Source organism: Erithacus rubecula, assembly GCF_903797595.1.
Source record: "Erithacus rubecula genome assembly, chromosome: 1".
Taxonomy (NCBI): domain Eukaryota; kingdom Metazoa; phylum Chordata; class Aves; order Passeriformes; family Muscicapidae; genus Erithacus; species Erithacus rubecula.
Genome location: NC_136658.1, coordinates 70,481,880 through 70,499,699, shown reverse-complemented (window position 1 = coordinate 70,499,699; position 17,820 = coordinate 70,481,880). Strand labels below are relative to the sequence as shown.

The following is a 17,820-nucleotide window of genomic DNA, read 5'->3' as shown; positions in this document are numbered from 1 at the left end:
AATCAGCATTTTCAACTTTCCTTTGTACTGGAAGTAATTAAAACTTTGCTTAAAACTCCTTGTTATTTGACAGGTACAAAGACAGATCAAGTCTAAGGTGTGTTTTTCATCTTAGTCCAGCTGAGTGCCAGAGAGCTATTTTTCAATCAGCTCTTGTGTTTTAAGAAAATTGAGCTTCTCAACTCATTACTCCATGAAAAATCCTGATGTCTGGAGGCTTACAGCTTCAACACTCCAGAATTTTTATGTGCTTGGAGGATTACCTGCAGTCATGGAGGGCTTGCATAACAGGCTTGTGGGCTCTTTGTACACTGGTAAATGCACACACCAGAATGCAGGACCACCAGTGCCAAGCCAAGCTGTGCAGTGTTAACCCTGGTGCACCCTCATCAGAGGTGTTTGGGAACAAATTACCCTTTGAGCAAACTATTCCCTTGATGATATTTCAGCTTGTTTTGGACAGAAGTATCTACTTAATATCTATTGTGACCCGGGATCAATAATCATTTGCCTATGGGCAAAAAGATCAGAGCCTAAGAATAAGCAATGGAATATTTCAGGGCATAGATAAAAGGTAAGAATTAACTTGGATATGTTTTATCAGGGATAAACAGTTGTGTTTATTAGCCTGGGTGAAGCCATTTTGTTCTGTGCTTAAATGAGGGAAATATTGAGAGATCAAGAGACTCTCCCACTGGTCTCCCACTTTCAGCTATATATGAAACAAACATACTAGCTGCTGGCTGTGATGGGGGTCTGAGATATAGGATGCCAATCCTTGAGAAGAATTGTCTAAAAAAAATCCCTCATGTTCAGAGCAGTGTCCAGATGGAGTTAATTGCTAAGCTACTAGAATCAAGAAAGAAACCAGAAGCTCTAACTTTCCAAATCTCCAAAGCTCCAGAATAGGTTCTAATTCTAGCTAACAAGATGTTTCAACCTAGAATTCAGTACAGATGGCAAGATATGTGGTCAAAACTTTTGAAGTGGACAGAAATTTTGCCTGTGAGAAGACTGAGGTGTAGGCCCTTCATTAGCAGCACCCAGCTCTTGGCAAAAGTACATCTTGCCTTTCTCCTGCACAACCCTTCATCACTGTGATGGCTGGGTTAGCAGAGAGCATTTACACAATCTCTGCAGCCTCTGGAACAACAGTACAGAAGCAAAACACCACAGGGGAAGAAATGAGGCAACAGAAATATCTAGGTGGTGTTAGGACAGTGTGCAACAGCTTGCTTTTGATGTGAAGGTTGGGCTGGATGATCTCAGAGGTCTTTCCCAACCTTAATGATTTATTCTATGAAGCTGCTCAGACAGACAGAATGCTGTGACAGTTCATTTCTGGGTGCAAGCTTAGCCCCTCAGTGCAGAAAAAGAAAATGTTTCTAAGCAGAAATCTCTCAGCTGAATGTGCTCAGAAATTGGTGCACTCTGGCAAGGGTATAATTTCTGGGCATTTACAAAATCTCCTTAAAATGCCATTTATTAAAAGGGAACAGCTAACATCACAGTAGTGGTATTGCAGTACTTATATAATATTCTCTGAGAAAATTGTGTATGTACCAGGATGGCACTGGTAGCAAACATAACATTCAAATATCTTCCGTAATCATAATATGAGTTATATGCTGTAATTGCCCATTACTGCCTAACCCCAAAATATTATGAGCTGCTCCCATTCTCTGTCTGCCATAATCTCTTTTTGTGTCTGACTCATGGACAGCTTCTGCCAGGCATACTCACATTGGTTAGCACCTCAGGGCTGCATCATCCAGCATCATGTTGATCACAGTGCAAATGGTTCAGTCTGTGAGGAATTCTCTGTACCTGCATTTCATTTACTTTCAGAGGCTGGCAGACTGCAGGGATAAACTTCCCAATTTATGAGAACACAGGCTGAAACTACAAACAAAACACACCAGAGCTATCATCCCATTTTGCTTGTACTAAGACGTAATAACAGTTCTTAAGAAATAAATAGGGTAAATGCAGAAATGACAAGGGAATAGAGCACAATATTTTTTTTTAATTGAGTCTCTCATTTGTTTTAAGAACAAGCATTTTTAGATTTCATGAAAAGGTACAACACTGAGCCGGGTGGCCTCTGCATGGAAGAAAATATCACTGTGAAAATGTGTCTCTTTGCCCCCTAGAAACTGTTACTTCATGTGTAATGCACAGTACAAGCAGACAGGGCTGAGTTCAAAAGTTGTAACTTCATGGTGGGAAGTACCTTTTGTATAACCCTAATACTCAGGTATCGTGCTGAGAAAGTAGAAGACTTTAATACAAAGCCTTTGCTGGAGCAAAGAGATTTAGAGATTTAGAAAAAGAAATATCAGGCTATAATACAAGATTAAAAAAGAGAGAATATTCCCATTTCTCCGCTATATGTGCTATTGAAACCAGGTAACTTAAGCTCTTGAAAACTTAGATAGGACTCCAAAAGGAGCTTCTCTGCATGTGGCCCTGCATACCCCATAAAATACATTAATTTATCCAACTTGCACACTGAACTTTCGAAGCACATAGACTTTCTGTGTAATTAAAAGTATAATGATACCTATAATGACAATTTCCTAATGGCTAACATGGGCTGTCCAGATACACAACTCCAAGTGGGCTTCTCTTGGGCTTCATAGGCTCAAGAAGCATAAAAGTGAAAACATTTTGAATTTCACTCCCCTTACTGCAACAGCTATTCTTCACTCCATCGGTAGGAGCTAGGTATGTGTGAAAATATGGATTTGCCATGTAAAATGCTACTTCATGTGGTGTGACATCATACTTTGCGTTTCTCTGGGAGCATTCCTTTCACAGTTTTCCAGGGCAGAGGATGTTCCCAAAGCACGACATCCCATCTGCAGTCCCGGCTGAGCCGGCGACAGCATCTGCCCCAGGCTGGAGCCCCGGGAAATTCTCCATCCTCCATCTGCCGCCACCTTCGCCAGGCGCAGCCGTCTGCAGCGAGGAAGGGGCTGCCCACAGCTGTCTACATGGCTAAGGAAGAAGGGGAGGAAACAGCAGGGATAGGGATACCCAGCCCACGAGCTGCGGCTGAGGAAGGTGACAGCGCTACCCCCATGTCGCACTCGCTGCGCTCCCTCGGTGTCCCCTCAGCGCGGCGGGGCCGGGCCGCCCCTCAGCCCTTACCTAACGCGGCACGGCTGGCCCGGCGCCTTATGTAAGGGCAGAGGCGGGGCCGGCAGGGCAGCGAGGGCGGCAGCGCCATGTCCTGGTACCGCAACACCGTGTGGTTCGTGAAGGGGCTGCGGGAGTACACGAGGTACGGGAGGGGCGTGGGGCGGGCGCAGCGCCCGGGCTGGGCCGCTCCTGTCCGTGCGCGGCGGGGCCGTGGCTGTTTGGGGTTTTTTGGGCGGCTGCCGAGGCGGCTGAGCCCTGCCCCGCTCGGCCCTGCCCGCCCCGCCCTGGGGCCCGGGCCCGGCCGCCTTGCCCGAGGGCCGAGGGCAGGGCTGCTGGCCTGGGGCGGGCAACGCCATCGCGAGTTGGCGCTTTCATTGCAAAGCACGGGAACAGGCTGCCGGGGAAGTGATGCACACATCATCCCTGGGAGTCTTGGAAAAACAGCTGGATGCGGCACTTGAGGACGTGGGTCAACGTGGACTTGATGATCCTAAAGAGCTTTTCCCCACCGTGGTGATTCTATGATACATCGCTGATCTCAGTGTTCATGGCCTGTCCCATGGGATAAATTGCCCAGTAAACAGGGCAATTACTGGATGCTGAGCTGCGAAAGTGCTTTTCAACCCACGCGTGTGTTTATTTTGGAAGGGCTCTCTTCTAGTTTCTCACAGGTGTCTCTTGATTTGTTCAGAGGTGGTTACGAGTCTGCTTCCAAGCACTTCAACCCAGCTGATGTGGAGGTGGATGTGGCTGGAAGATCCTTCCTGGTCACTGGTGCGAACAGTGGCATTGGCAAGGCCACGGCCAAGGAGATAGCGAGGAGAGGTGAGCAGGGCTGCCGTGGAGCTCCCAGAGGTTTACAGAGAAGATGGAAGGAAGCAGGTTTGGCCTTCCAACACTCACACACAAACACAAATCCCTGGGATGTAGGGTCATTGCACAGGGCTTGTAGTGTGGGTTGGAGGTTTAAGCACAATCAGTGCAGTGAGAAGTGGGATAAGGAAACCACATTTAGCAGAGAGGATCTGCAAATTGTTGTTCAAGTGCATGTTTACCAAAACTATCTGTATTATAGTGGCATCTAAGGGTGTTGGTGACAATCATTGTCTGTTTAAGGCTAATTCAGTACAAGTAATAGCCTGGCTGAATTTGAACTGAGGAATCTTCAAATGTATCATATCATCATGTGATAACAATAAGAAAACAATTGTCTTTACAAAAATGAGATGGGAGAACATTAAAAAAAAAAACAATGTAGCTGTTCTTGATATTAATGGTAGTAATCTGGAGTTTGTGCCCTTTGACTGATTACATGTAATTAATTTTTTATGTTGCTCTCTTTATGCAAGGACATGGTATGAACTGGGCCTAGCTGTTGAAGGATAAACCTAATTCCTTACAGAGTTGACAAAATAATTCCTGTTGTGCAAGAGTGACAGAAGTTCTGGCATGTAGAATGAAGGGGAGAAGCCTGTGGCTCTTTTTGTGTGCTGAGGTTTCGTAACTATCTTATGAAGGAAAATGGCTACTCAGTTAAATGAAACTAATTCAAAGCTGTTAGCATCAAAGAGTCTTTGGGTTTATGATCTCCATCAGTGCCAGCATGTAATTGATTTCAAGTTCCCACTACTGCTAGTGTACATAATCACTTTATGTAAGTATTGCTTTGTCAGGTGACTGTTTTGCTCACAAATGGATATCTCTACCAGGTTTTGCAAGCTGGAAAGCTGGCTGGATCTGGATGGGATTTGGTTACCATGTTTAGCAGAACAGCCTTGGGCTCAGACTGCAAGTCTGATACGTTGTATGGGCATTGCTGTTCATATGAAGTTAAAATGACTTCCTGGTCCCATCCTTGAACATTTCACTTTGAAACTCAGTGTCAGCTGTTGGGGCTAAGGCCTGTAGTTGAATCTCAAGTATGTCACAACAAGAAAATAAGGAATTCTGACTCAACAGGAGAATAATCAAGTTGTGTTGGCTTTACCTTCAAACACTCAGATGTTTCTAACTAATGATGGTCTTGCTGACAATCTCTGTAATATGAGTTCAGCTTTTCCCTGAATTGATGTTTTATGGATGTTTGGATCTGGGCTTTCTTCTGTGTCTTGTGAACTGCACTTCCGGTTGATATAGTCTTCTCCCATCTACTCTGACTGTTACCATGTGTTAAGTTCAAATAGTTTCAATCTTTACCAAAGAAAACAAACACATTTAAATTCCTTTCCTAGTGTATTGGTCAATACACTACTGTGTGACTAATACACACCTAAACTTCCCCCCTGTTCTGGTGCTCTGTGGAAAAACCTCTCTTGTAGACAAAAGGTTTCATTATCAGACCCCAGACTGGGTTGTGCTGTATCGTCCCAAGGTAGACTTGGTGTTTTGCATTTGGGTTCTGGGCACTGAAAGTGTGACCTGACACAGTTGTTTCTATTATGAATTAATTATGTTTCAGGGATTAATTCCTTGAGCTTTCTAGAGATGGATTGCTAGCATTCCCTAAAACACCTTTAAAAAAGTGTTCCAGGCAAAAGTATGGAGTGTAGGTATTCCTATGATTGAAATAAACACGACTTGTAATAATCAGGGAATATGAATTAAAAAAAAAAAAAAAAAGTTACCTACCTGTACTTTAGTTTGTGTTTGAAGGCTTTCTTTAATATGGCTAAGTGATGAGGTTGTGTTAAGTATCCAAGTCTCTGAGAAGAGCCTTGCCTTGTGTCTTCCTTTCATGGAAAAATTGGTTGGAAGAGGCCTCTAGAGGTCACCTTGTCCAGCATCTCACTTGAAGCCAGGCTGTTGGCAGCAGTAGATCAAACCAGTCCTTGCTGGGTCTCACTGCATGATACCCACAAGGATGCAAATTATGCATCCTCTTGAGACAGCCTGGTCTATTGAGAAGAAAACCACTGAAAATTGTTTTTCTGTTGAAAAGTGATTCAGATGACCTGAGCCTTCCAAGCTGCAAATGAGGCCACAGTCCTTTTCATATCTCCCACTGCTTAGAAGTCTGATATCTGTCAGTTTGTTTCCTTTTCAATTCTAGTCACTTGTGTTGTTCAAGCCCTTTACTGAACTTCCTAAGACGTATATCAAAAAGACCATCTATGATACAGATGCCTTAGCTTCAGTTTCCCATTTAGCTCTGGTATTTCACCCATTAAACAGGATATACAGACTTGACAGAAATGGTTTGAGCACAGTACCAAGAGTTCAGTGTCATATGTGTAGCCTTGTGTGATGACCCTGCCTGCCTTCACAGGAACCAGAGCCAAGCAGAAATACTCCAGTGTTTTTTTTTCTTATATCCTGTATCTCACCTAATTAAAATGCTGATGTCTCCCCCAAATGCAGTAATTAATTATCAGATGCTTTTCTTGTTGCAATCCACCAGGTGGCACGGTTCATCTGGTTTGCAGAAATAAGGAACGGGCTGAAGTTGCCAAAGAGGAAATAGTGACAGAAACGGGAAACCAGGTGAGTTGTTTTTTAATGTTTTGTTTACTCTTAGATAGGTTGTTAGTGTTGAAGACCCCAGAGGCCTTGAGATATTGTTCCAATATCTTGCTGTTATGTTTTTAATAGTATTTTCATACTGACCTGGAAACATCTAGCAGTTTATAATTGAAGTGATTAACTTCAAAACATTTGAATCACCAAACTTCATTAGGTGATGTATTCTGTGATTAGTAACATCAGCAGCAGCATGCTGTTTTATTTAATGTTTGTTGTTGATTTGCTTTTTGATGTCCTACTTAGTATTCCTAAGTACATGGCTGAGGCTTTTAAAAGTTAATGCTTTGCAACACTCTTGCAACAGCATTTATGAGTCCACAGCATTGGAGCTGAAGGTTTTATGTGTCTGAATAACAGGCTCTTGATTTGCTGAGGTTGCCTGCTCTGTGAAGTCCTGTGTGCGGTCCTGATTCTGTGCTCTACATGCCTTTTCATCTCCTTTTTTTACAATACCTCTTCCTTCCCCCTGCTACGCATTCTTTTTGTTTCTGTATATCTCATTCTGCAGTACACCCCTGTGTCTGTCACTGTTGCTTTTGTTAATTGTCCAGGAGAGTGTGCTTATGGAGAAGTTCACTAGTCATTATCTTTCTATCTTGGTGCCCTGATTTTGGCTGGGATAGAATTAATTTCCTTTCTAGCAGTTCCACTGGTGCTATGCTTTGGATTTATGACCAAGCCAGTGTTGAAAACCCACATTTTAGTTATTGCTGAGCAGTGCTGACACAGCAACATAGCCTATTCTCATTCTCACACTTCCCCACCAAGTGAGCAGGCTGGGGTACACAAGAAGAGGGGAGGGGACACACTGGGACAGCTGACTCCAGCTGACCAAAGGGACACCCCAGACCATATGACATCTTGCTCAGCAGTAAAAGCTGGGAGGCAAAAGGAGGATTCACAGATATGGTATTTGGCTTTGCAAATCACTGTTGCATGGGATGAAGTCCTGCTTTCCTGGGGATTGCTAGATGCCTGACAATGGAAAATAGTGAATTCCTAGTTTTACTTTGTTTGCACACGCAGTTCTGCTTCACTTATTGTCTTTATCTCATCCTACAAGTTTCACCTGTTTTGTCTTTGTGATTGTCTCCCCATTACCACTGGGAATGGAGTGAGTAAGTAGGGTTGTATGGGGCTGAACTACTTACCAGGGTTACCCCACAGCATTTGGATGGAGACCTGTCTTCATTTTAAATAATGACTTGTCTCTTGTACACAGTTTTTTGAATCCAGTAATAGATTCTAAGGTGGATCAAAAATTCTGAAGACTTTTTTATGGTTAGAGATGTCGACTAAATTTCTGCTCTTTGATTTCAGCTCCCTAGTGTGAAACAACCAACATTACTCTTCAGTTCTTTAATGGAAGTGAATTAGATCAGTCTTTATGTAGAAATAAATAATTTCCAGCTATCTACAGCTGTGCAATCCCATGGCTATAGTAAGGCTGGTGATTATCTGTGTTACCTCCTTCTCTAACTGCAGTCAGGCTGCCTGGGAGGAGAGGCGAGTTTGACCTCTGAAAGTTCCTTCATGTTCTGTTTTCTGGCACCTGGTGAAAAAAACTTGAGACAGATAATATTCTTCCTCTAAAGACAACATAATTGCTGCATTCCACTTTTTGGTAGGCTGCAGACCTGTAACTTCTGTAGTCATGAGAGAGTGCAAGAGTACTGCAGAACTTGTTTGTGACCCTGGGGACAGGGCACTTGTGCAGAGAGCAGCTCTTAGTGAAGTGTTAGATGACCTGTACAAGAGGCTCTGTGGGACATGTGACTGTACTGGGAAGAGCATTTTAAGGAGTCTACAAGAACATCCTTCTTTATGAGTGCTCATTCAGAAGCAATCCAGAGAGATAATAAAATGCTTTATCTGCAACTTGACAAGCTGTATCCAGACTGAACTTGCTCATCCTGATAATTTGGATGGAGATCCTGTTTCAGTATACACCAAAGATTTTTTCCATCTTCATTTCGGCACTGCACTCCAGCATTTACTGTGGGAGTTATTTGGCAGTCACCTGCCCCTAGATCTGGGTACTGGAAACTTCTCCTAATCTGTTACAATAGATCAAGTCACAGAGATAAGGTTTGCTTTGAAAATGACTCTGCTGTACTGAAGACTTTTATAGGGAACAGGCCTGAATATTCCTTTCCTGAGTCAATGTGACAGTCTTCGGCAGATAAATGTTGGTTTAAATCTTTTTCAATCTCTGAAATCCCATGTAATGCTTATCATCTGCCAAAAAAACTTTAACTCTTCTGTACCAGTAGATAATGATATTAGTTTTAAAAGTAGAAAGTTTTAAAGAGGAATCCATCTTGAACTGGTAGAGCAGTGTCAAAGTTTTGGTCAGAAATGATTCTCAAAATGGATATGGTTGGAAGGGACCACAGTGGGTCATCTGGTCCAATCTCCTTGATCAAGCAGGATCATCCTAGAGCACATTATTACAATGAGAAAATTCTGACCCAAACTCAACTAAGGAGCTGAAATCAAATTACTAGAAAGAAAGTCATGTGCTTTTTATCTACAGGGAAGCAGAATTGCAGGCAGGGAATAATGCAATATTATTTCTTCAGCTTCTTCACTTTTCTCATTTGCTTGTATAATGACTATTCAAAGAAACAACTTGGAAAGAGAGGAGGCCCTTTAATGATTATTTGTTGTTTTGCAAGAGAACACATCCTCTGCATAATTATTTTAAAACTGCCTTTTCATGGCATACATCATGAGACTATCTGTGGTGTGTCTTTGAGAGTAAGTGCTATCTGAGAGAAGAGTAGGAGTTGACATGCCTTTGTGTGCTGGTAAATGCCACTGTGCTTGTACTGTGTAAAAACACAAATCTGCAAAAAGCAAAAGAACTGTCTGTAGCTAACAGCAAAAAGCTTTTGATGTTTTGAAGGGAGGAATTATTTCTGACTTTAGTGGTTTAGAAATGATAACTTTGCTACATGTCAAGCTTTTTTTTTTTTTCCCCCTCCTTCTATTGCATCCACATTGCTGGCCACAGTATTGCAAAACACTGCAAGAGTGTTGTGACATGGAGTGACTGACGAGGGTTTAGCAGTTAGTGTGCAAGGGGATGGAAAAAGCACCCAGCACTCTGAGACAGCTGGAGTGGGTGCAGTGATGCTCCTGAAAGCATGTTTTAGCACCCTGGCTGGAGCAATTGTGTTGGCACATGGGACACTACTCCAGACAGAGCTCCAGAGGGATAATGTGGCAGATGTTGGATTGCAGGTACTTTGCCCTGAACCTGGGGCAGCACATGATGGTGGCTTCATCTGCTGGGTGCTGCTGTGCTCAGGATGCACAGGATGTCAGGATGTGACAGCAGGAGATGAGCAGGCAGCAGAACCATAGGGAATAGAAACAGGAGATTGGCAGGGTCCCTACAGAAAGTAGAAGAGCACGCTGCATGGAAGGAGGGACAGCTGGAAGATGCACTTGAGTAAGTGGCAGATAGAGACTTCTAAGATGGGGAGGAATGGGAGCTTGTGAATGCTAGCAACAGAAGGCAGCTCCTTCTCTGCCTGCAGATGTGCATTTGTAGGATAGGTATAGTGCCATGGTAACAGATGAGGAGGAGCAAGCTCTGTCAGGGGAGTGTTGGAGACAGATGATCCTGAACAGTAGTTGACAGTGGGAGTAAGTCGTGGGTGATGATGGCTGAAGGCTCCTTCCTGTGGGGGTTGGAGGCACCCGTCTGCAGTCTTGGCTTGATGACTTGAGAGGTTTTTCACTTGCTGGGGACTCACATGTAAGGTATTGCAGAGAGTCTGCTGAGGCTCATCTGGACCTTGGCCTAATACCTCTTGTTGCCCAACCACAAGGGCACCCATGACATTGTGAGGGGTGACCTGGAGTTCATCAAGAGTAAAGGGCATGGGAGACCACCTAGCAGTGGTCTCCCACACCCATCAGTGAAAGGGAAGGGCTTGAGTAGGAGCTTATATGCTCTTGGACCTTCTCTGTTAAATGACCTTTGCTGAGCAGCAATGACAAATTGGAGTAAGAGTGTCTTTGCCAACAGGTTTGCTAAGCCTAGTGAGGAGGCTTTAAAGTGGTTTCATTGGTCTGTAGTGACCAAAACCAGAAGAGTAGTAGAGTCATGGGAGCAGTGAGTATGTGTCTATGGGACAGCAAAATGGAGGAGGCTCTCACAGTTTTCATGAGAAAGCAACCTGTCTGGGAGCTCATTTCAGATGTTCATGAGCACACATAGAATAGGAAAAACAGGAATGCATGCATGACTGCAGAGCTGTGATCTCACTGGGATTAGACAGAAGTAGTTGGTATGACTAGAGTGCTGGAGTGGATGTATACCCTTGTTTGTTGTATTGATTTTGGAGGAGTAGAGTTAATTTCCTTCACAGTGACTGGTGTGGGGCTGTGTTTGGAATTTATTCTGGACATGGGGTTGATAATACAGAGCAGCTTTTGCAATTGCTAAACAGGGCTTGCATGGAGCCAAGGCCTTTTCTACGTTTTGTACAACACTCTGGAGAAGAATTTGGGGCTGCGTGGGAGGTTGTGAGGAGACACAGCCAGGACAGGTTGACTAACTGATCAAAAGGATATTTCCATATGACCATATAACATCATGCTCAGTGTGTGAAGCTGAGGGAAAGAAAAAGGAATGGGAAGATGTTTGGGGTGGTGGCTTCCTACATAACTATTATGTGTGATGGAGCCTTGCTCTCCTGGAGATGGCTGAACACCTGCCTGCCCATGGGAGGCAGTCAGTTAATTCCTTGTAAAAAGCCTAAAGCACCTGGTATTCCCAGGCAGTTTCCCATCTAAGTACTAACCAGGCCTAACCCTGATTAGTTTCTGAGATAAGATAGGTTTGGGTGTTCTCAGAGTGATATGCTTATAGGCTTGGGTTTTTTTTTTTTTTTTGCTTTTGTGTGTGACTTTTGCTTTCCCTATTAATCTGTCTTTTTCTCAACCTGCAAGTTCTCTGTCTTTATTCTTCTGATTCTCTCCCTTTGGTGTGATGGCTCTACCTGTGGAGAAGAGGGGCAATGCTCTCCTTAACTTTTACATGGCCTTTTATATGGTTTGCCATGATATCCTTGTCACCAGTTTGGAGAGATGTGGTGGTTTGAACTAGTGGATGAAAAGGTGGTGGAAAACTGTCCAGAAGATGTGGCTTCGAAAGTAACAATCAGCAGAACAGAGCTGATCTTTTAATGATTTTCAGTGGCATCCCCTATGAGTCAATACAGGGGCAAAACATGATGACATCTTTTTAAAAGCACAGGTGACAGAATGAAGTGCAGTCTTTGCCTAGCTGGATGGAAATCAGATGGCAGAAAGGGACCTGGGAGTCAAGTTGTCCCTCTGTGAGCAGTGTCCTGGGGCAAGGGAGGCCAACCATACCCCAGGCTGTATGAACATGAGTCTAACCAGCAGGTTGAGGGAAGTGCATCTTCCTCTCTATTAAGTCTTTGTGAAACCACAGCAGGAGTCCTGTGCCTGGCTTTGGACTCCCCAGCATGAGGAAATCATCAGTGTCCTGGAGTGAGTCCAGCAGAGGGTGACTAGGGAGATGGGAGATGGGAGATGGGAGATGGGACATGTGATGTAAGAAGTGACTCTGAGAAGGCTGATTTTGCTGAGTGTTGAGAAGGCTGAGATGTGATGGGAGTGTGTAGGGAAGGCAGTACCATGCTTCTCTTGGGGGTCTGCAGTGGGAAGAGAAGAGGCAGCTGACACAGATTGGAACAGGGACAAAATTCTGAGAAGACAGTAGGAAAAATGTTTGTACCATGAGGGTGACCAAATGCTGGAGGCTTAGAGCAGGGGACTCAGGGAGATTATGAATCTCCATGTTTGCCAAGCAGCCTCCAGAGGTCTCTTCCAACCCAGATTGTTCTCTAATACTGTGACCTTGTACATTTTTTTGGAAAGTTCAGCCAAGGAGAAAGCTGCTAAATTGTTTAAAGTGAAATTTTGCAAGCTTTGCAATACTTTTCTAGTTCTTTGCTACGCCTGTCTGTCACATATATTTTTCTAAGTGAGACTCTCTTAATAACTTTGGCATTAAAAATCTGTCTCAGAAGCAGCTGAATCTATGACTAAACATTTTTAAGGACTAGAGTTAAATTTTATATTTGTGCATGTTAACCTGTATTACTTGTGTTCTGTAGACTATTTTTTTCACATTGCTTAAATACCTTTTCACCTAGACAGTCCTCAACAGGCTTTCTATTCACTTTCCCTGTTGATTGTGACTTAGTTTCTTTTCCTTTAGAATATCTTCTTGCATATTGTGGATCTATCTAATCCCAAGGAAATATGGAAGTTTGCTGAAAAATTCCGAAATGAACATAAATTAAATGTGTTGGTAAGTTCATGTACTTTAATCATGTGTGTAAGTCTTGGGAATTTATTTGTCTGACAGGTCATGTAGATTTGACAGTTTGCCCACAATTCTCTCCTTCATTTTCTCTAAATGTCAGGTGTCTCCATCATATGCTTGCTCTTGTCCCTTCTCAGTTAATACAGATGTGCTACAAAAAAAGGAGAAAAGCAGTTAATTTTAAAAGCTGCATTTTTGAAGACATCATACAGCTTCTCTTGGATTTTCATTGCTAATAACATTGACCCTCTTAAAACTAGACCTTCTGAAAGATTAAATTTTTTGCAAAAAGTCCAAAGACTAAAACAGAGCATGGGGGAGAGGAAACAGTTAATCATCATGATTAGCAAGGGGCTCAGTGCAGTTCCCCCTTTATTTAGCAGTGAAAATTTTCTTAGGGGCTGTACTACAGCTGAGGCACCCAGAGCAGCTCTTTGGTGCTTACTGGATGAGGAACATCTGATAAAAATGGGGAAATAACTTTTGAGGGGTGGCAGTGAACATGCATGAAGTGTGTAGGGGATCTTTTTTTGATATGGGAAAGAAAAGTCTGAGCTCTTTCTACAAAGTGAGGCAATGAAAGAAATGTGTCAGAGATGATGCTAGCTGCACACAGCTTGCAACCATGTGTTACTGAACAAATAAAAGCTATAGTGTGTATCCTTGTTTTGCAGTGTCAGAAAACAGCAAATTAACATGAACTGCTCATATGTGTGGATTTCCTTGTAAATATTTGTGTAGGTTGTTTTTGTTTAAAGGAGTTGTTTTACAGATCAACAATGCAGGATGTATGGTGAATAACAGAGAGTTAACTGAAGATGGACTTGAAAAAAACTTTGCAACAAACACTTTGGGTGAGTATTGCAGGTTTAATTCTGGAACATACTTACTTTGCTCACAGAAGTGTGTTTTTATAGCTGAGTTTGTAAGGTATGTATTATTGCATAAAGAAGGATCATAGCACTGCCATGCCAGGGAACGAGCCTGGAAGGAAAAGAAGAAATATTACAGCTTGTTTGGAGTGTCATTTTAAAATTTCTCCATTTTTCAGTTGTTCTGATGTCAGCATCTTTATTTATCACAGCAGAAGTGGAAAATTGCAGGTTGATTCTGAAATTTGCTTGGGAACTTTGTTCCAAGCATTGCTGCTAATGATGCTCTTTGTAATAATTGTGTTTCTGGGGTTTGGATGGAGCTTGGAGCATGTTCAGGTGTTCAAAGAGACATTCAGATGTTTGAGTGGGCTTGCACAGCCCTGTTCTGTGTGACAGAGGTGCTGTGGAGGAAGCCTGTGCTGTACGTGGTGCCCTGGATGCTCTCAAACAGATGCAATCTCTAGTAAAGGGATTGAGCAGCAATGGGCAAGTCCTGGGCACTCCACATGAAAAGGCATTGTGTGGCAGTGCTGTAAGAGGCCCAAATGATGGGAAGCAAGTCAAAAGGGGAAGTGGAGATTTGGAAGGGCAAGGAAAATAGTGAGCTAAGTGAAAGGTTTCCCCACACAAGCAGTGGAAAACAGGTGAGCAAACTGCCAGCCAGCAGAGAGAAGAACTGTCTGATACTGCTGATATCTGTAAGGCTGAAAGCTGCACCTCTTGCAAAGACACATGGTGATTGCATCAACCCAATAGTCCTGACGCTCTTCCCCCCTTGCCTCTGTGCAGGGTAGGTGGATTTCTCAAGAGACTGTCTTTAATATATTCAAAAGTGACACATTAAGGAAGAACTGTGGCGCTTTGTTTCTGTTTTCCTCCTGTTCATCAGTATCTGGAGTGAGGAAGGGAAAAACCTAGTCTATAAAGATAAGAATTCATAGAACTAGTATAAGCTGGAAATCACAGTTGGTTTTTATTCTTAGTCTTTTCCTGTGTTGGTTCCTTAAATTCTATTTATGTTTAAAAACCAACATTTTAGTATAAATCTTTAGTAAAAATCTTGTGCTTCACTGTTATTGTGCATACAGCTCATTTTTTCTGCAAGTCTGAATACATTAAACTGACAATTAAATCAAGTATAAAGGCACAGATTAAGTTGCTTCAGACTAATCTTCTGCTACCATTCTTCTGTTTCTTATGGTCAAAAAATTCAAAAAGAGTTTTATTTGGCCGTCAAATTTCTCTTGGCTGCACAAGTACAATAACTTCTACCTTGAGGGATCTATTCACCTTAAATTAGTTTTTATCCTCTTGTGGTCTTTCAGACAAAATCCCAGCAATGTGTAAAGGTTCAGTTCTTCCAGAGAGAAGCAAAGTGAAACAAACAAACCAGTCTGAATGCAAAGGCATGTTTTGGTTTAGTTCATACATTAAGGATATTAAGTGCTGAGGAACCGTACTAGTGCATCACTTGAATTATATTTTATTGCACAAGTAGAACCAGCAAATTCTGCTTTTCCAGCTATAAATCAGCCTTACTAGAGGTATACAGCTGCACAGAGGAAGCTGAATTATGGTTGTAGCAAGTAGGAAAATGCCTGTATTATCTTTTGTGGATGTTATTTATAGATCTCCTTTATTCATTCGGATATCGCTTGCTGCATAATTGTATAAGAAGTTCAAGGAGGTAAATCATCCTCTCTTGTCCAAATTCAGAGTTCAGACAAGGACTGGGTTGTTTGCTTAGATTGCTTCTCTCTAGACAAAAATGAGAATTGAATTTTGGGTCTTTTAGAAAAGAGTGGGACTTGGTTGAGCTGGAAGAAGCTGACAGTGCAACAAGAAGCTTCTGTGCTTGCAGGCCAGACACACCTGAAGGACCAAGGCTACAAACCACAGTTTTTTTCTTGAAAGTCAGGGATAGGGTAATAAAACATAGTGTCACAGTAGGAGAAAGCTGTGTGGAGAAACACCTGTCAGAGTAAATACTGTGTTATTTATCTAAGTACTAGGTGCCTTTTGGTGTGTTTTAGTTGGGAGAAGTTACTTCTGTTTCAGTAACTATCTGTGGTTATAGGTTCCCAGAGAAAAACCTGGGTAAATTAGATATGGTTGGTATATTGGTTGGCTGTAAACTCAAATGTGGTCTGAAAGAACAAACTAAATTCCCCCCTCTGCTCCAGTTATACTAAAGCCTGAAGGGTGACATGGGCTCAAAACCCTTGTTTGGAAAATGTGCAGATGCCCCTCACTTGACTAAAAAGATAGAATAATATCAATATCTTTTGCAGGTCTTTACGTGTAGGGTGTTCCTTCCATGTTTCTTTCACTTTTTTTTCCTACCCTGGATCTCTGGTCTAGTAAAGGAGTGTGTAGGTTGTAACTATCTAAAAATGCAAGACTGAAATATAACATGCTTTAAATGCATCACACAGTTTTTGAATTCTGTATCTGATGTCTGATTAACATTTCTATAAACTGTAAAGTTGCTCATTTATGTGTCTGAAATGCTGTGGAGCTTTTAAATCTAGTCTAGGAATGTTCCTCTTGACTGATCTGTTAGTCCATTTTTTGAGCATAATGGATGTCAGTGTTCAGTTCTAATTGATGATCTGACTTGTGAATCATACTTTATATCCTGATCTTTTCTTGGACATACATGGACAAAAATGACTGCATAAGTCCTCTTGTATGAATATGCACAAAAATAACAGCAGTTAGAATAGAAAGTAAAGTTCCCTTAATGTAAAACCCAGCTGACTTGCTAATTCAGAGGATGGCAACTGAAGCAAGAGGTGCATCGTCCTCCCTGGTGCTGTCAGAATATGCAGGTGGATGAAGTTCAGGAAAATGTAAAATGCAGGTTGATAGTTAAGGCTTTGTGTGGTTTGTTTAGTACTCAAGTTCAAACTGTAAAGTGCTTTGAGCAGGTGGTGGCAGCTGTGCTGGTGCCTGTAGCACCCTTAAAATGAGTCTGAGGCACGAGTGCTCATTATGGTTCTGTTGTTGCTGTCAGAAGAAACACCTTGCCCCGCTAGATGCTCAAGAATTGTTGTCTGATTGCTGGAGCACAGTGAATGTAGAGAGCAGAAGGGAACACTTAGACTGTAATGGGGGAGCACTGGCCAGGCATGAGTCTGGAATAGCACTTTGATGATTGAAACATACTTTCAAATAAACCAATTGAGTGACTTGCTTGGGGTAATGTGAGCAGATTTCCTGCCTACCTGCCAATCCTTATGGACAGACTTTTTTTTTCTCTGTCCTCCAGTTTGCGTGATACTGCCTTTATATTTCTTCTTGTGGGCTGACCATGTGCTCAGGGTTGTACCCAGGAGCTGGGCAGCAACAAGCAATCATTTCTTCTGATGAGTCTTGCAGACTTCTGAGTCAAAACTTTTTTAAAATGTAATTTTATTTTACTTGTTTTAGTATAACCCACCAGCAAAGCTGATGGTGTTAAGTCATTTTGGAAAAAAGCTTCAGCATTGATAAGCAAGTGAAGGCAAAATCAGCACATTCTTATTGAAGCACTGACATTTAACTGAAACAATCCTTTCCTCTATTTTATTGCCTGCCTCACTTTGCTTTTACTCAATATATCTTGCTGCTTGACATAAAAAAATGGCATATATGTTACTTTTTTATTGCTCCTTAACAGCCAAGGGGATGCTAAAACACAGAGAGATAAATGATGCTCCCAGTATGCATCTTTCCTCAATCTAATGTGCTCTCATGTTTTAATAATATATAGACATACACTTCCACTTTGTGCAGGAAGAGTTTATTTGTCATAGTAACAATATACCCCAGCTGTGGCAAACTGCCTAACCTGAGTGGATGTTTGTCAGTCTCCTCCTTACACATGAACTTTATCTAACTGATGTTTCACAGAAGACAGTGCAGCCT

General features: G+C 42.3%; 1 protein-coding gene across 1 annotated transcript in view; it reads left to right on the top strand.

Annotated features, from left to right (window-relative positions):
- Positions 1-2,096: 2,096 nt before the first annotated feature.
- DHRS12 (dehydrogenase/reductase 12) overlaps positions 2,097-17,820 on the top strand; it is a 28,467-nt gene continuing 12,743 nt past the window's right edge. The window contains exons 1-5 of the mRNA XM_079304171.1: positions 2,097-3,286; positions 3,836-3,969; positions 6,542-6,624; positions 12,929-13,021; positions 13,809-13,890. Coding sequence (XP_079160297.1) covers positions 3,231-3,286; positions 3,836-3,969; positions 6,542-6,624; positions 12,929-13,021; positions 13,809-13,890 — 448 coding nt within the window. The 5' untranslated portion in view covers positions 2,097-3,230. The remainder of the gene's footprint in view (positions 3,287-3,835; positions 3,970-6,541; positions 6,625-12,928; positions 13,022-13,808; positions 13,891-17,820) is intronic.